Source organism: Ranitomeya variabilis, chromosome 3 (genome assembly GCF_051348905.1).
Source record: "Ranitomeya variabilis isolate aRanVar5 chromosome 3, aRanVar5.hap1, whole genome shotgun sequence".
Classification (NCBI taxonomy): Eukaryota; Metazoa; Chordata; class Amphibia; order Anura; family Dendrobatidae; genus Ranitomeya; species Ranitomeya variabilis.
In genome coordinates, this window is record NC_135234.1 from 365,752,317 (window position 1) to 365,778,745 (window position 26,429).

A 26,429-nucleotide genomic window follows, 5' to 3' on the forward strand; every position below is an offset into this window, starting at 1 on the left:
TGTATCCATGTAACCGCTGTGAAACTGCCATGAGCCTATTGTTTGTTATTTTAGGCCTTTGATAGCCTGTCTGCGGTCCCTACTTTAAATACTCCTCCACTGACCAGACCACTGCTGCCCGTGTACCCCTGGAACCAATTATAAAGTGCCTACAGCCAGCCCATTTTTTTATGTTAGGCCTTTGAAGCCTGTCTGCGGTCCCTACTTGCAATACTCCTCCACTGACCACAATGCTGCCTGGAGTGCCTGCCTGTGTATCCATGTAACCGATGTAAAACTGCCATGACTGCCTACTGTTTGTTATTTTAGGCCTTTGATAGCCTGTCTGCAGCCCCTACTTGCAATACTCCTCCACTGACCACCAAGCTGCCTGCCCGTGTATCCATGTAACCGCTGTGAAACTGCCATGAGCCTATTGTTTGTTATGTTAGGCCTTTGATAGCCTGTCTGCGGTCCCTACTTTAAATACTCCTCCACTGACCAGACCACTGCTGCCCGTGTACCCCTGGAACCAATTATAAAGTGCCTACAGCCAGCCCATTTTCTTATGTTAGGCCTTTGAAGCCTGTCTGCGGTCCCTACTTTAAATACTCCTCCACTGACCACCAAGCTGCCTGCCCGTGTATCCATGTAACCGCTGTAAAACTGCCATGAGCCTATTGTTTGTTATTTTAGGCCTTTGATAGCCTGTCTGCGGCCCCTACTTGCAATACTCCTCCACTGACCACAATGCTGCCTGGAGTGCCTGCCTGTGTATCCATGTAACCGATGTAAAACTGCCATGACTGCCTACTGTTTGTTATTTTAGGCCTTTGATAGCCTGTCTGCAGCCCCTACTTGCAATACTCCTCCACTGACCACCAAGCTGCCTGCCCGTGTATCCATGTAACCGCTGTGAAACTGCCATGAGCCTATTGTTTGTTATGTTAGGCCTTTGATAGCCTGTCTGCGGTCCCTACTTTAAATACTCCTCCACTGACCAGACCACTGCTGCCCGTGTACCCCTGGAACCAATTATAAAGTGCCTACAGCCAGCCCATTTTCTTATGTTAGGCCTTTGAAGCCTGTCTGCGGTCCCTACTTTAAATACTCCTCCACTGACCACCAAGCTGCCTGCCCGTGTATCCATGTAACCGCTGTAAAACTGCCATGAGCCTATTGTTTGTTATTTTAGGCCTTTGATAGCCTGTCTGCGGCCCCTACTTGCAATACTCCTCCACTGACCACAATGCTGCCTGGAGTGCCTGCCTGTGTATCCATGTAACCGATGTAAAACTGCCATGACTGCCTACTGTTTGTTATTTTAGGCCTTTGATAGCCTGTCTGCAGCCCCTACTTGCAATACTCCTCCACTGACCACACCAATGCTGCCCGTGTACCCCTGGAACCTATTTAAAAGTTCATAGAGCCTAGTTATATATTTTATTTACTATTAATAAGGCCATGATGGACTACGCTGTACCACGCTACAAGCTAACCAGTCGACACTTCTTTTGCGAGAAAAGCCATCCCAACCCTCCACCAGCATGTAGAAGACCGCATTGTCCATGCACTCTGGCAATCTGTGAGTACAAAGGTGCACCTGACAACAGACGCATGGACCTGTAGGCATGGCCACGGAAGATTACGTGTCCATTACGGCGCAATGGGTTAATGTGGTGGATGCATGGTCCACAGGGGACAGCCTACTAAGTCTGTCTGCAGTCCCTAATTCAAATTGTCCTCCACTGTCTAAATCGGAACTTCCACCTTCTGGCTTTCGGCCTATAGTATCAGAAATTAAACTGCATTTGGCCTTCAACTTTGGTTAGGGCCTACTAACGGCTTCTGCCCCTCCCTGGTGTTGCCCTCAACTAAATAAAGCTGAGCTTCAACCTTCCGGCTCTCATTATGTGGTTTAAAAAAAAAAAATGGTGGTTAGGGCCTACTAACGGCTTCTGCCCCTCCCTGGTGTTGCCCTCAACTAAATAAAGCTGAGCTTCAACCTTCCGGCTCTCATTATGTGGTTTAAAAAAAAAAAATGGTGGTTAGGGCCTACTAACGGCTTCTGCCCCTCCCTGGTGTTGCCCTCAACTAAATAAAGCTGAGCTTCAACCTTCTGCTCCAAATTACCATTTTAAAAAATGCAATAGGCTTTTCAGGCCTACTAAAGGTGTCTGTCTGTGTGCCCCTCCCTGGTGTTGTCCTCAACTAAATAAAGCTGAGCTTCAACCTTCCGGCTCTCATTATGTGGTTTAAAAAAAAAAAATGGTGGTTAGGGCCTACTAACGGCTTCTGCCCCTCCCTGGTGTTGTCCTCAACTAAATAAAGCTGAGCTTCAACCTTCCGGCTCTCATTATGTGGTTTTAAAAAAAAAATGGTGGTTAGGGCCTACTAACGGCTTCTGCCCCTCCCTGGTGTTGCCCTCAACTAAATAAAGCTGAGCTTCAACCTTCTGCTCCAAATTACCATTTTGAAAAATGCAATAGGCTTTTCAGGCCTACAAAAGGTGTCTGTCTGTGTGCCCCTCCCTGGTGTTGTCCTCAACTAAATAAAGCTGAGCTTCAACCTTCCGGCTCTCATTATGTGGTTTTAAAAAAAAAAATGGTGGTTAGGGCCTACTAACGGCTTCTGCCCCTCCCTGGTGTTGTCCTCAACTAAATAAAGCTGAGCTTCAACCTTCCGGCTCTCATTATGTGGTTTTAAAAAAAAAAATGGTGGTTAGGGCCTACTAACGGCTTCTGCCCCTCCCTGGTGTTGTCCTCAACTAAATAAAGCTGAGCTTCAACCTTCCGGCTCTCATTATGTGGTTTTAAAAAAAAAATGGTGGTTAGGGCCTACTAACGGCTTCTGCCCCTCCCTGGTGTTGCCCTCAACTAAATAAAGCTGAGCTTCAACCTTCTGCTCCAAATTACCATTTTGAAAAATGCAATAGGCTTTTCAGGCCTACTAAAGGTGTCTGTCTGTGTGCCCCTCCCTGGTGTTGTCCTCAACTAAATAAAGCTGAGCTTCAACCTTCCGGCTCTCATTATGTGGTTTAAAAAAAAAAAATGGTGGTTAGGGCCTACTAACGGCTTCTGCCCCTCCCTGGTGTTGCCCTCAAGTAAATAAAGCTGAGCTTCAACCTTCTGCTCCAAATTACCATTTTAAAAAATGCAATAGGCTTTTCCGGCCTACTAAAGGTGTCTGCCCCTCCCTGGTGTTGTCCTCAACTGAACAAAGCTGAGCTTCCACATTCTGGCTTTCGCCCTATACTATCAGATATTAAACTGCATTTGGCCTACTAGTGTGGTTAGGCCCTTGAAACAGTGTCTGCTGCTCTTGGGTTTGCTACTCCACTGAACAAAGCAATGCCGCCTGTTTAGTCCTGTTACCAATTTTGAACTGCATGTAGCCTACTTTATTCTTTGGCCCTATATCTGTTTCCTCCTCATCCTGCCCATTGCCCAGCCACTGCTAAATGAGTCTGCTGGTACATTGACCTAGACCACTACATTCCCCTTGTACTCTACACAGCCAGAATCTGTCCCTGCTGAAAGTAAGGTTCCCCTTCCCGCATGTTATACCACCTTACACAGGGACAAAGAGGAAGGTGCAGATGAAAGTGCAGGTTCCTTCATCAGGTGGGGGGGCATACTCGTTGGCGACGTCACTGGCACAGGGCCCCTCAGAGTACGCAAAAGTGTCGCTGCTGGTGGGAGGCGCCCCCGCCATGCAAACACACCGCCGTACTTTGAGGGGCCCTGTGCCAGTGGCAATGCGAACGAGTGGGCCCCCCCCCTGCTTGCTCAGGATCACAGCACTTGCAACTTTTAAATACTTACCTTTCCCTGCAACACCGCCGTGACGTAGTCCGCATTTCCTGGGCCCACGAAAAACTTGAGCCAGCCCTACTCCCCCCACAACTTTCACCCAATTCCCTATGCCCAACTATTATTATACAGTTAATTAAGATTGGCAAGCTTCAGAAACAAGAATGGATGTTTTTGGCATTAAAATGGGCACTGTAGGTGTTTTCCTGGCCTCCACTCACTGCCGACTATGCTTCCCCATTGACTTGCATTGGGTTTCGTGTTTCGGTCGATCCCCGACTTTTAGCGATAATCGGCCGACTGCACTCGACTCGACTCTGGACAAAATCGGGTTTCCCAAAACCCTACTCGATCTTAAAAAAATGAAAGTCGCTCAACCCTACTGCAAAGTCCTCCTGCTCAAGAAGGCACATGTGCAGGCCTGTCTGAAGTTTGCCAATGAACACCTGGATAATTGTGTGAGTGATTGGGAGAAGGTGCTTTGGTCAGATGAGACAAAAATTGAGGTCTTTGGCATTAGCTCAACTTGCTGTGTTTGGAGGAAGAGAAATGCTGCCTATGACTCAAAGAACATTGTCCCGACTGTCAAGCATGGAGGTGGAAACATTATGTTTTGGGGGTGTGCAGCGCCCCAGAGTCCTGGTCGTTGCAGTGCTGTGGCTTCGCCGCTAAGGGGAGCCATGGTACGTTCGATGGCACCGAAGGAGTTCCTCCAATCAGGTATCACAGACACCAATATGTTTCACAGCTGGGCCTCCGGGGGGAGCTAAGGGTGCTATTCATTAGGCCACTCCCCACCATAGTGGGTAAACTGGGGGTCAGGCAGGAAGTTAGAGAGAACGCTGACGGGATTGAACGGAGCAACACCCTGTGGCAGGGGGTGTTGTGAAGGGAGAGACTGTAGGGTCTCTGCCAGGGGTGGGATCCTGGCAGAGGCTTGGCATTGAAAGAACGTAACGGGTCCGCGCAGGCTCCTGGAAGCGGCGGGACTCAAGAAAGGACTAGAAGCGAGACAGATTGTGCTGAGTGAGAAACGAGATCAAGCAGAAGGAGAATACCAGCAGGGGTTGTGCTGAAAGAGGCAGCACCTTGCTGAGGCGCAATACCGGTGGCCGGAACGCCGAGGGAGTGGATTAGAATACAGCTTCAAGCCATACTCCAAACAGCGGCAGGACAGTCGGTCTCAGGCGGGCTGTCTACCACATATCACCTATGAAGTCTTGGGGGGCAATTGCGGGAGAGGGGCGTCTCTAGGGTCCCGGAAGAACTCCAGGCCTACCTGACAAACGGGTGCCATTCCAACCTGAATACAGGGAAGGGGTGGATTACAGAGGAACATCAAATCGAGTTGTGAGGGAACTTAAGAAACAGACACAACCGTTGTGGGGTCACTTTCCGAGAGCACAGCAGGGAAGGACTACAACACATAGCGCTAAGTAGGAAGGCACAGATTTCCACCTGAGAGGAGAACTCTGGAGGTGCCATTGGACCGGCCGGACTTGCGTAGCCTGGTGAACCGTATTCTGGACTGAGGACTCAGAGATCTCCAGTAAAGAGGTAAAGAGACTGCAACCTGGTGTCCTCGTTATTTACCGCGACTTACACCCCACAACTGCACCGCTACATCGCTACCATTACTACCACCTATTGCACCGGACGTCCCCCACTGACGGACAGGGCCACGGACCGGGTCTAGCCACCGTGACAACCCCGAGACTGAGAACTAGAGGCCCGGCTCCGGGTACCCCTCGGCCCTGCGGCGGTGCGGGGGCGCTCCAACTTGGCGTCACGAACAGGATCTACTTAAGCCTGAAGAATCAGGTCATGTGTGCCTAGAGACTGTGATTTGTTGTGCTTAGACTGTACTTTATTGCAAGACTGTGTGCTGTGCCAGTTGTCGCCAAAATCCGCCGCCATTGCAGCGCTGAGGAGAGCGCAGGAAGAGAAGAGGGGCGTGGAGTGGGCGTAGACGAGCTGGAGAGCGCGAACAGTAATGGCCGCCCAGTCTAAGTATTTCTGTGTCCTGAGGACGTGCCCGTCAACAGCTGAGGTACGCCTCCTGATCTTGGTCGGAGGGTGGAGACCATGGGGACGGGGCCGCCCACGGAAGAGACCGCGGGAAGAAGACGCGGGAAAAGAGCAAGAAATGGCGGCACCAGAAGCACCACGCGGAGCTGAGTCGGCTCAGTCTGAGGCCGCGGCATCCGAGATAGGCTCCGAGGCACCGCTGCTGGGAGGTCTGACCCTTACCGAGTCCCCGATGGGCCGACCTCCGACGCCGTTATCGGAGGAACGTGTGGCTGCGGCCGAGGCCCGCCAGCTGGCCCGCCGACTGAGGGCCGATGCCCGCGTGCTCACCCGGGTGGGCCAACCCACCGAGATTAAGCTGTCTCCCATTGCTCCTTACCCGGGCCCGGCTGAAAGCACCCTACCTGCACCGGGTCTGAAGATCATGCCGGATGCGGAGCACTTACGGCGCCTTATGGCAGAGTGGCGGAGCCGGCCCCAGCCTGCAGAACAAGTGGACTTGGTTGGTGTCCCCGAGATCCCGCCCTCGCACTGGGGTGTTGTGGTGGCCTTCCATCCCCAGCAAGGGAGAGGGGTCATACAGGAGATTGGAGAGCCGATCCAGGTCCGGGTGGACCGAGAAGAGGTGGAACCTTCTGGCAGGCGGTTTGATTGTAACCTGGAGCCGGGGGACGCCGTCACCTATACGAGGTGGAGAAGGAACACCAGTGAGACGGGCTGGTTTGCCCGGGGGGTCCAACGATGTGTCGCCCTCCAGGCTGCTGCTGGGACACCAGAAGAGGATAGTCCCGGAGGAAAAGCAGCGGGACCTGACCCCGCGGAACCGGGGGAAGTTCGACCTCACCGCGCCCCGGAGAGGCGGGTACGCCTACCCACGAGGAGGACCTCCCGAAGAGGGATTCTATCTTTACTGGAGCCAGGACGGCGTCCTGGCTCACCGGACCGATCTGTGGGTATGGTGCAGCCAGGAAGGAGATCACCTTCCGCTGAACCTCAGTAAGATATTGCTTTCAATGTTGATGAAAATGTAAATAGTTGCTACTTTATTGTTTTAACTGTTCCTGTTGCTGCTAAACCCGCCCAGGGTTAATGGATCCCTCTGTTGACCCGGGATCCCCTTTGTTGTTTTCCTTTTTCTGAAGTTTTTGCACAAAGTTATACAAACTGCAGTAATCATGGACTGTGCATGATTCGAACTTCCTTTGTAAATAGTTTGCACCTTCTTAAGGGTGCTCCCTACTGGTTTTAGCCAAAGACACTTTGTGAAGATACCTTTTCTACTGGTTCTAGTTAAAGACACTTTGCGAAGATACCATACCGGAAACTTTGCATGGACTGGTAGGCTGAGGAGACGAGCTACCTCAGAAAGACTTGGTCCCCTCTTAAAGGGGATGTGAAGAATTGAACTTGAGAAAGATACTGTTGCAGAACAGTAATGCCATGATGATGCTTTGAAAAGAAATGTAACTGTTTTACATGAAAAGTTATATGTGTTGAATTTGTTGAAATGTGAAATCTAAATAATGTTTTGCAGAAAGAAAAGATGCAGAGAGCCCGTAGGGGTAGAGATAGAGATCTGCATAGCTGAAAGTAAGGAAGTAATGATGAAGGTGAGGATAGAAGGTCAACCCTGCGTCCCCATAGAAAGTTACTTTGTTACTAAGGACAGAAGGCGAACCCGTAGGGGTTAGAGAGTGAGTCCTTAAAGGAGCCGAGTAGAGCTGGCTCAGAGTTCTCTAAAAGAAAGGAATGTTATGTCTATACTATGTATAGTAGCGAAAGGCAGTAGGCCCTGGCTGAACGGGGCGGTCCTGTAAAAGAAAGGAGAGGCAGTAGGTCTGGTGCCATAGGGACAGGCGGTCCTGCAGGTTCAAAGTAGGAGAATGTGAAGTTCCCTTACCCTGTAATGTGATTATAGGAAGGCCTTTGGTAAACTAAGAGTGTATGTTTCTTAAAGGCAATGTTAATTTATTGTTCCAGAATTTGCACTAAGTAGAATACCCGGTTGGGTAACAGGAGTTATGTATAGCCTGTAATTTATAATGTTGACTATGTTTGTAACGTTAAAAGTGTCCTCACCTCCCATAAAGGGAAGCCTGTTCAAGTATGCTTATTGTTTTACACTCAACAAAATTGTATGTCTTTTTGCTAATCAGTATTGTTGTTTTTCTTCCCAGTCCCAGAGTACTGTGTTTAACCAGGGGGGAGTGCAGCGCCCCAGAGTCCTGGTCGTTGCAGTGCTGTGGCTTCGCCGCTAAGGGGAGCCATGGTACGTTCGATGGCACCGAAGGAGTTCCTCCAATCAGGTATCACAGACACCAATATGTTTCACAGCTGGGCCTCCGGGGGGAGCTAAGGGTGCTATTCATTAGGCCACTCCCCACCATAGTGGGTAAACTGGGGGTCAGGCAGGAAGTTAGAGAGAACGCTGACGGGATTGAACGGAGCAACACCCTGTGGCAGGGGGTGTTGTGAAGGGAGAGACTGTAGGGTCTCTGCCAGGGGTGGGATCCTGGCAGAGGCTTGGCATTGAAAGAACGTAACGGGTCCGCGCAGGCTCCTGGAAGCGGCGGGACTCAAGAAAGGACTAGAAGCGAGACAGATTGTGCTGAGTGAGAAACGAGATCAAGCAGAAGGAGAATACCAGCAGGGGTTGTGCTGAAAGAGGCAGCACCTTGCTGAGGCGCAATACCGGTGGCCGGAACGCCGAGGGAGTGGATTAGAATACAGCTTCAAGCCATACTCCAAACAGCGGCAGGACAGTCGGTCTCAGGCGGGCTGTCTACCACATATCACCTATGAAGTCTTGGGGGGCAATTGCGGGAGAGGGGCGTCTCTAGGGTCCCGGAAGAACTCCAGGCCTACCTGACAAACGGGTGCCATTCCAACCTGAATACAGGGAAGGGGTGGATTACAGAGGAACATCAAATCGAGTTGTGAGGGAACTTAAGAAACAGACACAACCGTTGTGGGGTCACTTTCCGAGAGCACAGCAGGGAAGGACTACAACACATAGCGCTAAGTAGGAAGGCACAGATTTCCACCTGAGAGGAGAACTCTGGAGGTGCCATTGGACCGGCCGGACTTGCGTAGCCTGGTGAACCGTATTCTGGACTGAGGACTCAGAGATCTCCAGTAAAGAGGTAAAGAGACTGCAACCTGGTGTCCTCGTTATTTACCGCGACTTACACCCCACAACTGCACCGCTACATCGCTACCATTACTACCACCTATTGCACCGGACGTCCCCCACTGACGGACAGGGCCACGGACCGGGTCTAGCCACCGTGACAACCCCGAGACTGAGAACTAGAGGCCCGGCTCCGGGTACCCCTCGGCCCTGCGGCGGTGCGGGGGCGCTCCAGGTGTTTCTCTGCTAATGGCAGAGGACTACTTCATTGCATCAATGGGAGAAAGGATCGAGCCATGTACCGTATAATTCTGAGTGACAACCTCCTTCCCTCCACCAGCACATTAAAAATGGGTTGTGGATGGGTCTTCCAGCAAGACAATGATCCAAAACATACAGCTAAAGCAACAAAGGAGTGGCTCAAAAAGAAGCACATTAAGGTCATGGAGTGGGCTAGCCAGTCTCCAGACCTTAATCCTATAAAAAAAAACTTAAGGAGGGAGATGAAGCTCCGAGTTGCCAAGCGACAGCCTCAAAATCTTAATGATTTAGAGATGATGTACAAAGAGGAGTGGACCAAAATTCCTCCTGACATGTGCACAAACCTCATCATCAACTACAAAACAGTCTTATAGCTGCACTTGCCAACAAGGGTTTTGCCACCAAGTATTGTCTTGTTTGCCAGAGGCATCAAATACTTATTTCTCATTGCAAAATTTTCATATTCTGTCTCTCAATGTTAAAATTAACCTACCTAAAATTATAGACTGTTCATGTCTTTGTCAGTGGGCAAACTTACAAAATCAGTAAGGGATCAGCAAGGGATCAAATACTTATTTCCTCCACTGTATATGTATAAATTCAAGTACAAATAAGTGCAATCTTATGGCTAACAATAACAAGATCTATACAAAATGTCATAACACTGTCAGGACGAAGCGATGAGACTAGATGCAATGTCTATTCAATGTTTCATTTATATTAAAACTGTTATGATTATAAAGCAGTTTAACGACGTTGGATAGTGAGTGATGCTTAATCTATATGCTTCAGCTTAACGGGCAATATTCTCACTACTACTTCGGATGCGTGTACCTATGTTCTCTCCGGACTATAACATTTCCTGTGCTCCATTTACTGGATACAGCGACAGACAAGACGAGAGTCGACTATTCTATCAACCTGAAATTCTAAATTGCCATTTATCATGACCGGAGGCGGCGGTAAAAGTACCAGTTCAGATGACGTGATATATTTTTTTAGCAAAGTCCTATGAAAAACCTTGAGGATTTTAAGTGCTAGTGGTAACTCAAAACAGAAAGCCACCAAATTGATGACGACAGTTATCATATAACGGACCAATGAACATGGGACCAAGTTACCATGAAGGAACATTCAACTTAATGTTCCTGGAGGACAACTACACATAGTCATTCACACAGAGGTCCGGTCCTGACATAAATTTTTTTTTATCAGCCGTTTGTATTTATCGTCCTTCACCTTCAGGTTGTCCTGTACACCTTGCCACACGAAAGAGAGTGACGAAGGGAAACGTTCCTCCGCAGGAACCTCCGAAGTCTCCTCCCTACTGAAAGTAAAGAACTGAGGGTGAAAACCGAATGCAGTGGACCAGTAGACTCATGGCCGCAATTGTTAAGCACAAACTCAGCCAAGGTTAGGTATGATGATGACCAATCCTCCTGATTCTCAAAAACAAAACACCTAAAATATGTTTCTAGGCTTTGGTTCATACGTTCGGTATGACCATTCAATTGAGGACGAAACGCCGAGGAAAAATATAGATGCACTCCCAAACAAGAACAAAAAGCTGTCCAAAATTAATGCACAAACTGGATGCCTCGATCTGAGACCACATCGGAGAGAACTCCATGAAGCTTCACAATCTCACTGAAAAATACCTGAGCTAAAGTCTTAGCAATCAGCAGAGCCCGTAAAGGAACAAAATGTGCCATTTTGCTAAACCTATCCACCACCACTAAAATCACCATTTTTCCTTTGGATCACGGAAAATCGATAATATAATCCATGGACAAATGAGTCCATGGTCTTTTAGGTATAACTAAAAATAGGAGAGACCTGGATGGACAAGTATGCTGGGTCTTAGAACGCACACAAGTATTACACTAGACCAGTGATGGCGAACCTATGACACGCGTGTCAGTGCTGACACGCGTAGTCATTTTCAGTGACACGCCGGCCGCCGGCCGCGGCCCCATAGAAATTGCTTCTTTCCCAGGGTCTGAAGGAGAGGAAACTCTCCTTCAGGCCCTGGGAACCATATTAATATGTAAAATAAAGAATTAAAATAAAAAATATTGCTATACTCACCTGTCCGACGCAGCCTGGACGTCCGCGAGGGAACCGGCAGCGTTGTTTGCTTAAAAATCGCGGTTTTCCTTCCTTCCTTGAAGTCCCGGCTTGTGATTGGTTGCGTGCCGCCCATGTGACCGAGACGCGACCAATCACAGCAAGCCGTGACGTAATTTTAGGTCCTTCAGGATTTTAAAATTACGTTCCGGCGTTGTGATTGGTTGCGTCGCCCATGTGACCGCACGCAACCAATCACAACGCCGGAACGTAATTTTAAAATCCTGAAGGACCTAAAATTATGTCACGGCTTGCTGTGATTGGTCGCGTCTCGGTCACATGGGCGGCACGCAACCAATCACAAGCCGGGACTTCAAGTAAGGAAGGAAAACCGCGATTTTTAAGCAAACAACGCTGCCGGTTCCCTCGCGGACGTCCAGGCTGCGTCGGACAGGTGAGTATAGCAATATTTTTTATTTTAATTCTTTATTTTACACACATTAATGTTGTTTCGATACTGATACCCGATACCACAAAAGTATCGGATCTCGGTATCGGAATTCCGATACAGCAAATATCGGCCGATACCCGATACTTGCGGTATCGGAATACTAAACAATGGCATCCGATCCGATTTTTTATCGGATCGGATGCCATGCAGGAGGTCTGTGGGTCCAAACAACAGAGCTCCGGTGCAGAGCGTCTAGGCCTGGGACTTCCGGTAGGCCAGGCGCAGCTCCCGGAAGTCCCAGGCCTCTGCGTCGGATCTGTGTTGTTTGGGCGACATTGCGCTGCTCCCTGCTGCGCCGACCAGAAGTCCCAGGCTGCACCGACCAGAAGTCCCAGGCTGCATTTCTGAGGCCTGAGGAGATAGCTGTCTGGAGGCCCTGTGATAGCTGTCTGGACTCAGGCCCTGTGATAGCTGTCTGGACTCAGGCCCTGTGATAGCTGTCTGGACTCAGGCCCTGTGATAGCTGTCTGGACTCAGGCCCTGTGATTGCTGTCTGGACTCAGGCCCTGTGATTGCTGTCTGGACTCAGGCCCTGTGATTGCTGTCTGGACTCAGGCCCTGTGATTGCTGTCTGGACTCAGGCCCTGTGATTGCTGTCTGGACTCAGGCCCTGTGATTGCTGTCTGGACTCAGGCCCTGTGATTGCTGTCTGGACTCAGGCCCTGTGATTGCTGTCTGGACTCAGGCCCTGTGATTGCTGTCTGGACTCAGGCCCTGTGATTGCTGTCTGGACTCAGGCCCTGTGATTGCTGTCTGGACTCAGGCCCTGTGATTGCTGTCTGGACTCAGGCCCTGTGATTGCTGTCTGGACTCAGGCCCTGTGATTGCTGTCTGGACTCAGGCCCTGTGATTGCTGTCTGGACTCAGGCCCTGTGATTGCTGTCTGGACTCAGGCCCTGTGATTGCTGTCTGGACTCAGGCCCTGTGATTGCTGTCTGGACTCAGGCCCTGTGATTGCTGTCTGGACTCAGGCCCTGTGATAGCTGTCTGGACTCAGGCCCTGTGATAGCTGTCTGGACTCAGGCCCTGTGATTGCTGTCTGGACTCAGGCCCTGTGATTGCTGTCTGGACTCAGGCCCTGTGATTGCTGTCTGGACTCAGGCCCTGTGATAGCTGTCTGGACTCAGGCCCTGTGATAGCTGTCTGGACTCAGGCCCTGTGATAGCTGTCTGGACTCAGGCCCTGTGATTGCTGTCTGGACTCAGGCCCTGTGATTGCTGTCTGGACTCAGGCCCTGTGATTGCTGTCTGGACTCAGGCCCTGTGATTGCTGTCTGGACTCAGGCCCTGTGATTGCTGTCTGGACTCAGGCCCTGTGATTGCTGTCTGGACTCAGGCCCTGTGATTGCTGTCTGGACTCAGGCCCTGTGATTGCTGTCTGGACTCAGGCCCTGTGATTGCTGTCTGGACTCAGGCCCTGTGATTGCTGTCTGGACTCAGGCCCTGTGATTGCTGTCTGGACTCAGGCCCTGTGATTGCTGTCTGGACTGAGGCCCTGTGACTACTACAGCAACCATCATCCAGTGAACTGTGGGGTGTCATTGGCCATTACTGAGATAAGTGAGAGGGAGGCATCAGTGATGGCGAACCTGTGGCAGTCCAGCTGTTGCAAAACTACAATTCCCATCATGGCTGGCCATTCAAAGCAAAGGCTTTGGCTGTAAAGACATGATGGGAATTGTAGTTTTGCAACAGCTGGAGTGCCACAGGTTCGCCATCACTGGAAGAATTCCCCCTCCCCCTCACTTATCTTAGTTCACGGCACCCCACACAAGTTAAATAATAGCAAGACCAACAAAAGAAACCAACTGACAGATGAACAAAGAAGTCACTAAGCAGGTAAGTTAATTCTAATTATACATATTTGTTATTTAAACTATACATGTCGCAAAATTATGTTTTTTTATCAAGGTGACACACCACCCAAGTTATGCTCGGTTTTTTGGCGAATTTTGACACACCGAGCTCAAAAGGTTGCCCATCACTGCACTAGACACTAAATCAACATCATCCCGACCCAGTTTAGGCCACCTGAAACAACGAGAAACCAGAGCATCCCCTGAGCCTTCAATGCCTCACTTAATAGCCAAAAGTTCTCTATCACCTATTTCATAATTTATTTTTGGCCAATGACAATTTTGTAAAGAAGAATGCACACGGGCGCCATTTCCCAAAAGATGATCCCTGTGATAAGACGGCCCTAAATCCCACCTTAAGCACATCCACCTCCACACTAAACTGTTGTGAAACATCAGATTGAATGAATACTGGAGATGAGGACAAATATTTTTTTGAGAGCTAAATGTCTGAAGGGAAGGGTCAAATCAGACAGAGAAATCTGTACACTTTCATATCTGTAAGTGGTTTAACAACACCACGAGAAGTTCTTGAATAAAACTTCCAATAATAATTAGCAAGCCCCAAAAATCATTGTAGGGCTTTAAAATTTTCCAGAAGGTCCCATTCCAGCACTGCATGGACATACACAGGATCTATCCAGAAACCTGAAACGGGTACTATGTAACCTAGGAATTTTCTGAGTGGCGAATGCACATTTCTCATGCTTAGCATACAGTTTATTATCTTGCAATATCTATAGTACCTGTCTGACGTGTCCCTGATGTGTCTTAAGATTAGGTGAGTAAATTAAAATGACGTCGAGGTATACCGCCACAAATTTGTCAATGAGATGACAGAAGATTGATGAACTGTTGAAAAACGGGGGGGGGGGGGGGGGGGGGGCATTAATTAGACCAAATGGCATAACGAGGTTTGACCTTCAGGGATGTTAAATGCCATTTTGCACTCATTCCCCCTAAGATCCATTTGGAGAACCAATTTACTCCAATAATCTGATTAACCAAATCCGGAATGAGCGGAAGGGGATAAGGGTCTCGGATGGTAGTCCAATTTAACTTCTGAAAATCCAGACGAGGACACAGACCTCCATATTTTTCTTGACAAAAAAAGAAACCTGCAGCACTGGGGAAAAGGAAGGTCTGATATGTCCCTTGGCAAGACTCCGCGTTATACTTCTTCATGACTGACAGAACCCGAAGGATTGTATAACCTGGATTTGGGTAATTTTGCTCATGGAGCAAATTAACAAGACAGTCGTAAGACCAATGAGGAGGCAATTCCTGACACCCCTCTTTAGACCCACCAAGTCCCACCAAGGATAACATATGCTAGGAGTTTGTATGTTCTCCCAGTGTTTACGTGGGTTTCCTCCAGGTACTCCGGTTTCCTCCCACATTCCAAAGACATACTGATAAGGAATTTAAATTGTGAGCCCCATCGGGGACAGCGATGTTAATGTGTGCAAAAAACTGTAAAGCGCTGCGGAGACCCAGTACTATAGGAGTAGTAAGACCTTCAAGCACATAGCAAGAAATGCATTCTTTATGAAGGACCCAAATGTGAAGGTCCAAATTATGCACCACCTGTGTAAGAAAAAAAAACCCTGACCAAGGGGTGCAGAATCAATAGAAAATATGGGAATGGGTTTTTCCAGAATACTACAAGACAAGACATGAGTCCAGGCAAACCGTGCATCCACCATATTGGCCCCTGCCCCACAATATAAAAGAATAGACATTGTTTCAGTTTCCGTACCAACAACAACTTCTGCAGGTAAGACAAACTGAGAGGTACACATGTAGTCCTTCAGGCAACCTGGGTTCAGAAGTTTTCTGCAGGTCTCTTTAATTTACTTGTGAAGGGACAAACCTGAATGAAGTGACCACTCTAACCACAAAAGAAACAAACCCCTGTTCTGTGGCGAACTGCAGGAGGTTTGGACCGAACTGAGGTCCTCCCTAACTGCATAGGTTCATCAGGACACATGAGAGAGCTCTTCCCCCTATAGAGTACAGTTGGGGGAGTTATCACAGATCTACAGTATCTTTCAGACATCCGTCTATCCCAGTGTTTCCCAAACTCCAGTCCTCACGGACCCCAACAGGTCATGTTTTCAGGATTTCCGAAGTATTGCACAGGTGATGGAAGTATCAGAAGTTCTCTCACTTGTGCAGCACTATGGAAATCCTGAAAACATGACCTGTTGGGGTCCGTGAGGACTGGAGTTTGGGAAATACTGGTCTATCCAGATGACTAAGGCCATAGCAGCCTCCTAGGATTCAGGAGCTTCATACAGTACCATTGCATCCTTTAGCCATGCTGAAAGGCCTTGACAAAACTGGCTTCTGAGGGCTGGATCATTCCACCTAGTGTCAGTGGCCCATCTCAGAACAAAATTCCTCTGCTGGCCAATCCCTTTTCTGGAGCTTGCATAGCACAGACTCAGCAAGGGAGATCCGGCCAGGATCATCATAAATGAGGTCTAAAACAACAAAAATGTCATCTATCGAACTGGATTCAGCCGGAAGAGAAAAGCCCAGGATTGGGGATCCCCCTGAAGTAGGGAGGCAACAATCCCCATCCTGTCCCAGAGGAACAAGGACGTAGCCTGAAATACAATTTACAGGCTTCCCTGAAAACCATGAATTTATCCTGGCCTCCAGAGAACTGGTCAGGGAGAGCCACCTTTGGTTCAGGCTTGGTCCAGATGGCGGTGGAGACCCCTGGACCCTTAGTTTGCTGCTGTTACTGTACAACTAAAGACTGCAGATCTGTCACCTCCAAAGACAGAGTCTGCATTTGTTTTGCTAGTACAGCAACCGGATCCATGTTGGGATCAGAAAATATGAGACAAGCAATAATGTCACATTGTGAGCATAGGGAAGCCTGGGAAAAGGGACCCTTGTACTGTCCCTAATCTAAGAAAGCCCTAGTCTATCCCTAACCCCGGGGTTACTCCTGAAGGTGGAGATGCCCGGTTCTCGTACATCTCTGTACTGCTACAAAATCCTTTGCAGCACCCACCTCCCCCAATAGACCATGAGGAACTCTAAACCCTCTCAATGTAAAGAAACCTGTTAACTGAATGATTTAAAGAGGACCTGTGTTCAACTAACCTCTGCGATCTTCTAATCTTCTGGGACTTGATCAGTGAAGTCTCGATTTCTGTGCTTGACTGACAATGTCTGAGCTTTGGGGCTTAACCTGCAAGGTCTGGGCTTCGGGGTTTAACCTGCAAAGTCTGGACTTCGAGGGTTTGACTGGCAAAGTCTGGCCTCATCTAGTATCAAAATCAGTAATCTCTACTGCCATGGTGACCATCCCGCTACTTGCGCGTCCTCTTCTTCTTACATATGGATTCCAACTGAGTTTCCACTTGCCATCCTGGCCTTTTATGTTAAGCAACTGCACCACAGCTGTCACCTGACCCAGAGTCCCCTTCAATCTATTCCATCTGGGAACATTCCATCCTTCAGTTCCTGTCTGTCCAGTCCAACCAGCAGATGGCAGCATTTAGCTGCGGGTGCTGTAGAACGTTGACTAATTACATCTTCTACTCTCTATTACCCTTACGCATATGTCAGTTTTTACCATCAGTGTTTCATCAGTAGTTAACTCACATGAAAAAAATAAAAATAAACGGCAAAATGTATAATTCTAATCTCAATCCAATAGAGACAGAAAATAAAATTAATATGTGAACATATATTCCCCTTAAGAACAATTTTTAATATTCAATTTAAAAACACCTGCCCCGTGAAAAAAAGGGGGCTAATACTCCAGAAACATATTCAATAGACCAAAAAAACAATTTGTCTATAGATACCCTATATTAGGTCTAATATTGTCCCTACCTGGCTGTGGAGGTTGGCACCCTATAGGACGATTTGGCGCCCCCACTCACCGTGGACTGTCCCTCACTTCCCTATTAGAGCCCTCAAACTATAGGTTTGAAAACAATGTAACATAGGATAGAGATGAAGAAAGTCTTTTCTTAACAACTTTATACAATTTCCTACAGGTATCTTATTGGCAACTAAATAAAGTAACAATTTAAACATCTCGACTCATGACTGGTACTCCACAATATAACACATACTAGAATGCTCTTGGCATAGAGATGACATATAGGCCAAGTGTACAATTAATCACAATAATGGTGATAGTCAGAGGCCACAATCTGATATGAATTAAATAACCACTTTACTATAACAAATCCACTGTACAGCCCATTATGATGTGTGATACAGACCAGATATTAGGCTAAATAGACAATAAATAATGATAGAAAATAGGGAGTAAACTTAGCATAAGTCGGATGTTTCCCGACGCGTTTCCCCGTCCACGCGGTTCATCAGGAGGTAATACTGATATCCAAGATGTCCGATGCCATGATGATTAATGACATGACTTATAAAACTTAGAATTCAAAACAATGTTAATCAAGGACAGTGATTTTTCATGAACCCATAGACTTGTATTGCAATTTTAATCCATATCTCAGATGATAAATTAATGTGTGTCCATCGATTTATTTATTTTTTTTGTCCTCAAAAAATCACAGACATGTGAATAGTACCAATGGATGGGTATGTGTTCTATCCAAGAAAAACATGAATGGAACATAAACATGAAAAACAGACATCTGAATTAGGCCTAAAAACAAGCGTCACTTTTGACTGTTGAATCTTATGGTATGGCACTAATACTGTGTTGTGCCCCATGCTTACATGAATGATGTCTGAATTGCACTCTTTTTAAAGATAATTATAGAAATGACAACATTACTTGTGAGGTACAGTATTTGAATACGATGTGCCACACAGAAGGTACACTGATATGAGGAGCAAATGCATCTGGAATAGCTATATAGTTGGGGGTAGCAGCAGGATTGGGAGTTTACAAATGCTGCAGACCAAACCTGGGGCTAGAAGAAGTCTTCAGGGTGGTCTGGGCTATAAGGCAAAGATGGGAAGAGTGAAAGGCTTCAATCCGAAAGTACATCAACTATAACTCATTAGATTTAACAGCACTGCATTCACCTACAAAACACTTGTGTAGAATTGATATCTACCACATAGTGGTCACTCTGTGCTGGTAATCTTGGTCTATGAACCAATATTTTGTTTGCAGTGATATTATAGTAATATTAGTGTTTGTATAGTGTATTGTGTTCAGTAGCAATATGTAGGTAATAATAACTTTACAATGGTAATAGTTGATCCTGATATACTCTGTTTGCATAATTATTTTTTCTTTATTAATGTTATTATTGAACAACTACAGTGTTGTCGGTCAGTCCAAAAGCTGAATATTTAAAGGGAAACCTGAATATTTAAAGGGAATCTGTCACCACATTTGACCTATCTAAACTACTAGTATGGGCATACATGTAAAACAGAAGAAGGTGGGAGGGTGGGAGGAAGAAACCTCCAGCGATGAAATCAAGAAGGAAAGTTATCTTTTTAGTAAAAAAAAATCTGAAAAAACTTTTATTCGGTACAGTAGTACATTAAAAAAGACTTGGATCCTGGTCACCACAACCTGGGCTGAACAACCAACATGTTTCAGCTAGGAGCCTTAATCATGGTATGTGACGTTACATAACCTGTTGTAACGTTACGCGTCACGTTTGATTCTTCACAAATCTTTCACAGTTAATATGCATCTTTTTTTCTCCACACATTTTTTTGCGACCCTGTCGAATATTTACAATAAGTTTTGATATTTTTGTGATCACGCCTCAATTTCTTAGCAATTTCAAGGGTGCTGCATCCTTCTGTAAAACTTGTAACAATTTTTGACTTTTCAGAGTCAGTTAAAGGGACTCTGTCACCCCCTCCAGCCGTTAGAAACTAAAAGAGCCACCTTGAGCAGCAGTAATGCTGCATTCTGACAAGGTGGCTCTTTTAGTTATTGGTGCAGTCAAAGCAGAAATAAAGCATTTTATAATTTCGCAAAAATACCTGTCTTTAGCCCTGGAGGCAGGTCTTAACCCCCCTGCTGCACACGCCACACTGCCGTCACTCAAGGCTTCTTCGGCGCCGGGCGCCGCCCCTGTTTTCAAATCAAATCCGGTGCCTGCGCTGTTTTGTTCTGCCTGGGGCAGGTGCAGTGAGCGCTGCCCGTCTGACCTCAGATGCAGTCTCGCAGACTGCGCATGTGCGAGGTTGCAAGGTTCGTTCCCGGCGATTGCAAGGATGATCGATCAGCTGAAGATACACACGCTGTAAGGCGGCGGACCTGGGTGAGTGGCTGACACACGCAGTGCGCATGCCCAGGAATCCCAGCCCCGCACTTTGCATAATGCATAACACACTGCGGGGCTGGGATTCACAAGCTGTGTGGCCGCACAGGCGCAGTCTGCGAGACTGCATCTGAGGTCAGACGGGCAGCGCTCACTGCGCCTGCCCCAGCCAGTACTAAACAGCGCAGGCGCTGGATTTGATTTGAAAACAGCGCGGAGGGGGCGGCACCCGTTGCCGAAGAAGCCTTGAGTGACGGCAATGTGGCGTGTGCAGCAGGGGAGTTAAGATCTGCCTCCAGGACTAAAGACAGGTATTTTTGCGAAATTATAAAACGCTTTATTTCTGCTTTGACTGCACCAATAACTAAAAGAGCCACCTTGTCAGAATGCAGCATTACTGCTGCACAAGGTGGCTCTTTTAGTTTCTAACGGCTGGAGGGGGTGACAGAGTCCCTTTAAATCTCTGGTTTTGGTCCATGTTACCTGAGTTAAGCAAGCTGCTTAATAATTCTGCACACCTTGATAAAGGATGCTAATATCCCTTCATTACACAAATACACATCACCTGATCTACTTCAATAAGCATTCAAGTTTATACCACTTAGAGTTGGGAAATCTGCATAAAAATGATATCGTCAAAATACTCTGTAGAGTTGTGCACACCAATGATTGTTTTGTATAATTTTGTGTGAAGACATAAAATGTTATTAAGAAAAGCCCAGCGTTTACAGATTGATCCCTTTGTGACTTCACAAGTTACTAAAAGCTTTCGACTTGACCCAATATAATTCAATGTGTGCTGGAAAACCTACAGATTTTATAAAGCTTTTAATTAGGAATCCATCAAATGACAATACTGAGTGGAATCTGGACTTTAACAGCCACTTGGCATGGATCCTTAACAGCATGATTTGCATGTGCACAAATGAAATGTCGGATTAATTTCCTTATCATCTTTCCTGTACAAATTGTGTGTCGCTTCTCCTTCTATAGATCATGTGTCTCTTGGAGGACTTGGTGACAGCTTCTATGAATACTTAATCAAGTCTTGGCTGATGTCAGCCAAACAAGATAATGAAGCAAAGGGCATGTACTACGAAGCTGTGGAGGTAGGAAACACAGGTTTTGTCTTGTTTTGTCAGTAATGTACATTCCAATTTTTATATATAGGAAGATGACATGTGAGGTTTATATGTATAACTAGTAGGCGAAATTCACTCATCAGGATTATCACATATAATTAGAGAGAAGGAGACAGTAGATAGAAGTGCTTTCTGAAGAATCGCCAAGATTATAGATGCACAGTGTAGGTGGCATCTATTTTATACAGATTAGATCACATAGAAGCAGGAGTAAAAGCAAGCAGAGAAATAAGTCAGAATCCAGGAATAGCAAATGTCCTAGCATTCTGATTGCTTGGGATTTTACTGGTTGAGTAGTGTAATTGTTGGCACAGGTATTTTAAGTCCTTTTGCTTGCCAGTATCTCTGAAGCCTAACATCTTTCCATAGATGGTCACCTGTGGCATTGGTGATAAACAGAAAACTTGAAGTCAGGTTGGCCTAAGATCAATACTTGAAAGGTGGGCTGAAATAACTAAGAAGACGAGAGGTAGTCTGAAGATGGAACTAAAGAGCGTCTTAGAGGAAGGCTATACAGTTGTGCTCAAAAATTTACATACCCTGGCAGAATTTGTGCTTTCTTGGCCTTTTTTCAGAGAATATGTATGATAATAGTAAAACGTTTTCTCCACTCATGGTTAGTGGTTGAGTGAAGCCATTTATTGTCAAACTACTGTGTTTACCCATTTTAAATAATAATGACAACCCAAAACATCCAAATGACCCTGATCAAAAGTTTACATACTGTTAGGGCTAGCGGAACGCACCTAATGAATGTATATATTTTATTAGGATAGATGCGTTCGCAGCCCGGGGTCCACCGTGCAGGAGAACCTGCTGCTAGCAAATAGCGGAACTAAATGGCGGTGTAAGCTAACTCTGTTACTTCACAGAGCAGCCGTGAACTCAAAGCTCTGCGCCCTGTTAGACACCACAGAGGCACAGGCTAACTGTCTAAACAAGAACAGTCCATGGTCTTGCATGCACACGAAACTCCTCGCCGGAGGTGCCAGCATTCTAGGGGCTTATTTCGGCCAGGTCCCTGAACACACAAGCATACAAACTCCTCGCCGGAGGTGCCAGCATTCTAGGGGCTTATTTCAGCCGGGTCCCTGAACACACTCATAAAAGACCACACTGGCGCAAAGTACATAAATGAAAGCAATACTAGCGCATGGCCGTGCAGCCATGCGAGCCTTAAATAGTTGCAGCACGTACAGGACCTTCCAAGAAGGACCAATGAGAGGCTGCCACAGAGCGTGAGCACCTACAGGACCTTAGCTGCAGTGTCTGATCATGTGACCCTCGATCTCCACTGAGAGATCTTACTCTGGGCATGCTCAGAACGAGAAAAGCAGGACTTAGTCCCAGAAGCATCTGCTCGCTGCTGCCCAGCACTGACTTCAATGGCAGAAGCAGGAAAAGCAGCAGTAACTCTCTGTACAGAGTCAGACTGAGCAAGACGCTGGGACCGACGTCTCCGCTGAGCAGACTCCACTGCGGCAGGAGAAGACTGGGAAACTGCAGCGGAGATGGCCCGAGATTCCCCCTGTGCAGAGACGGGAACTTGACCTCTAACATTACCCCCCCTAGGGCCCCCCTTGGGCCTCGTTACGCTCGAAGGCAGCAATGAGCTGCGGAGCCCGAATGCGCTCAGCAGGCTCCCAGGACCTATCCTCAGGACCGTAACCCTTCCAGTCCACCAAATAAAAATTTTTGCCACGAACCACCTTGTACCCCAAAATAGCGTTCACCTCGTAATCGTCCGTAGACGAACCCGATGTCCCAGCAGATGACTCGGAAAACCGGGACATGTATACAGGTTTCAAGAGGGACACATGAAAGGTGTCGGTGATACCCAGGCGTGGCGGAAGGGCTAAACGATAGACCACAGGGTTAACCTGTTCGAGGACCTTGAAAGGACCCAAGTAGCGAGGTGCAAACTTAGTGGACTCAACTCGCAGCCTGATGTTACGGGCGGAGAGCCACACTAAGTCGCCAGGAGCAAAGGTTGGAGCGGGGAGGACCTCATTCTCTCCTTGGAGGCCTGAATGGCATCCTGAGTGTGGTCCCAAATATCCCGTGCTTCCACAGCCCAGTCTGCCACCTTGGAGTCGGCAGAAGACACGGGCGTAGGCACAGGTACCCGCGGATGCTGACCATAGTTGAGGAGGAATGGGGTTTGACCAGTGGAGTCGGCAACCGCATTGTTCAGCGCAAACTCTGCCCACGGTAGCAAGGATGCCCAGTCATCCTGCTTGGCTGAGACAAAATGTCGCAGATATGTGACCAAGGTCTGATTGGCCCTCTCTACCAATCCATTCGTCTCGGGATGATATGCGGAAGAGAGATTTAACTCAATGCTGAGAAGACGACAAAGCTCTCTCCAGAACCGAGACGCAAACTGGGGACCCCGGTCAATGACAATCTTGTCTGGCATACCGTGTAGGCGAAAGATGTGCTTTATGAACAACGCTGCCAAGGCCCGTGCCGAAGGTAACTGCGGAAGCGGCACCAAATGCACCATTTTGGAGAAGTGATCGGTGATAACCCAAAATGATGGTACAGCCCCGAGACTTGGGCAAACCCACCACAAAGTCCATCCCGACCATCTCCCAGGGCCTGTCTACCACTGGCAATGGATAGAGTACCCCAGCTGGCCATTGTCGAGGAGACTTATTTTTGGCGCAGGAGACACATGCCTGAATATAATCCCTGACATCACGGACCATATGTGGCCACCAATACGTCCTCGCCAACAGCTCAGATGTCCTTTTTGTCCCAAAATGTCCACCCACGAAGGACGAATGAGCCCACGAGAGAACCTCCGGTCGCAAATTGGATGGTACAAAAGTCTTGCCCGGAGGCACAGACTCTAGCAAAACTGGAGCTACGGTTCTCAGGCTCTCAGTGGGGACAATAAGCCGAGGCTCCTCTTGCTCCTCCACAGATGGCACAACGGAGCGAGAGAGGGCATCGGCTCGAATGTTCTTCTCCCCAGAAAGAAAATGGAGGGTGAAATGGAACCGGGAGAAGAACAAGGACCATCTAGCCTGGCGAGAATTTAACCGCTGGGCTGTCTGTAGGTACACCAAATTTTTATGGTCTGTGAAGACTTGGAAAGGAAAACGAGCTCCCTCCAAGAGATGTCTCCACTCCGAGAAGGCCAACTTCATGGCCAGCAACTCCCTGTCCCCGATGGAATAATTCCTCTCTGCTGGTGAGAAGGTCTTTGAAAAGAAGAAGCAAGGATGCTTCCGACCTTGAGCATCCTTTTGGAAGAGGACTGCTCCAGCACCAACAGATGAGGCATCCACCTCCATGATAAATGGTTTGTCTACATCGGGAAGATGTAGGATGGGAGCGCTGGCGAAGTGTGACTTTATGGAATTAAAGGCCTTGGAGACCTCCTCAGACCACAATTTGGGATTTGCTCCCTTCTTGGTAAGGGCAACCAAGGGAGCTACCAACGTTGAGAAGTGTGGAATGAACTGTCGATAGTAGTTAATGAACCCCATAAAGCGCTGCACCGCTTTAAGAGAATGGGGTTCCTGCCAGTCCATCACAGCCTGTAGCTTGGCAGGATCCATAGCCAAACCCTGGGCAGAGATGATATAATCAAGAAATGGCAAGGACTCCTGCTCAAGCACACACTTCTCCAACTTGGCGTAGAGGGAGTTTGCCCATAAGAGGTCAAAGACTTTGCGAACATCTCTCCGATGGGAGTCGATATCTGGAGAGTAGATGAGAATATCATCCAGATAGACTACGACCGAGGTGGTGAGCATATCTCGGAAGATGTCGTTCACAAAGTCTTGGAAAATGGCTGGGGCATTACAGAGCCCGAAGGGCATCACCAGATACTCATAGTGCCCATCCCTGGTGTTAAAAGCCGTCTTCCATTCGTCCCCCTCACGGATGCGAATCAGGTTGTAAGCACCCCGCAGATCTAATTTTGTAAATACCCTTGCTCCCCGTAGCCTATCAAAAAGCTCAGATATCAGGGGTAATGGGTATTTGTTCTTAACGGTGATGGCGTTAAGACCCCTGTAGTCTATACATGGACGCAGTTCCCCATTCTTCTTCTGAACAAAGAAGAACCCAGCCCCAGCAGGCGACACTGACTTCCTGATGAACCCTCTTGCAAGATTTTCTTGGATGTACTGAGACATAGCCTCCGTCTCCGGGAGAGATAACGGATAAACTCGACCCCGGGGAGGCTCAGCACCAGGCAAGAGATCAATAGGACAGTCATAGGGGCGGTGAGGCGGAAGGGTCTCCGCCGCCTTTTTGGAGAACACGTCCGCATGAGACCAGTATTGCTTGGGGAGAGAGTATAGATCTGCAGGTACCTCTGTAGTAGCAACCTGAACGCACTCCCTTTGACACCTACCCTCACAAGACTCACCCCATCCCAAAATTTTGCCTGAAGACCACTCGATATGTGGAGAGTGGTACCGTAAACAAGGTATCCCCAACAGGACCTCATCAATACCCTCAGGTATGACGAGCAGAGATATTGTCTCCTGATGGGATGGCGACATGGACAGAGAAAAAGGAATGGTCTGGTGAGTTATCTGTGAAGGCAGTGTCGACCCATTCACCACTCGTATCGTAACTGGTTGCGCTAGCATAACCAGGGGTATTACGTGACGTTGGGCAAAGGCGGAAGACATGAAATTGCCCTCTGCCCCAGAATCCACGCAGAGCTCTACTGAGTGGGAAGATGAGCCAATAATAATTGTCCCCTTAAAGGACAATTTTGAGGCAAACGTCGCCGTATCTAGAGTACCTCCACCGACTACCACTAGGGGCTGACGTCTCCTCGACCGCTGGGAACATCTGGTGGCAAGATGTCCTGACTGCTGGCAAATATGACAAACCTGGAGTGCACGAGCAGTCCGGGACTTAGAACCCGCTCGTGACACTTCCATGGCCTCATGTGACTCAGGTAACATGACCGGAGATTCGAGAGGTCTGGCGAAGGTAGGAGCCAGCCAAAACCTCTGCCTACACTGGGCTCGCTCTAACCTCCGCTCATAAAAACGGAGGTCAATACGGGTAGAGACAGTTATTAACTCCTCCAGTGTGGCTGGAATCTCCCTAGTGGCCAGAGCGTCCTTAACGTGATCAGCCAGCCCCCTCCAAAATATGGGGATAAGGGCTTTATCCGACCACTCCAGCTCTGAAGCTAAAGTTCGGAAACGGATGGCAAATTGGCTGACCAAGGACTGACCCTGAGTTAATGCCAGAATGCCAGCAGTTGGAGCGCCATATCATGGGTGACTTGAGGTCCTAGGAAGACCTGTTTCAGATGCTCAGAAACAACGGAGCACTCTGCACCACATGATCGCCACGCTCCCACAGCGGCGTAGCCCATTCCAACGCCCTGTCCGACAAAAGGAACACAATAA

At 47.9% G+C, this 26,429-nt stretch overlaps 1 protein-coding gene across 2 annotated transcripts in view; it reads left to right on the forward strand.

Moving 5' to 3' along the window:
* Nucleotides 1–26,429, forward strand: part of LOC143816023 (mannosyl-oligosaccharide 1,2-alpha-mannosidase IA-like) — a 284,363-nt gene that overhangs the window by 173,155 nt on the left and 84,779 nt on the right. For both annotated transcript variants that reach the window (XR_013223873.1, XM_077295925.1), the window contains exon 9: nucleotides 20,888–21,003. Coding sequence is in view for 1 of the 2 variants with exons in the window: in XM_077295925.1 (XP_077152040.1) it covers nucleotides 20,888–21,003 (116 nt within the window). In the remaining variant the exon portion in view is untranslated. The remainder of the gene's footprint in view (nucleotides 1–20,887; nucleotides 21,004–26,429) is intronic.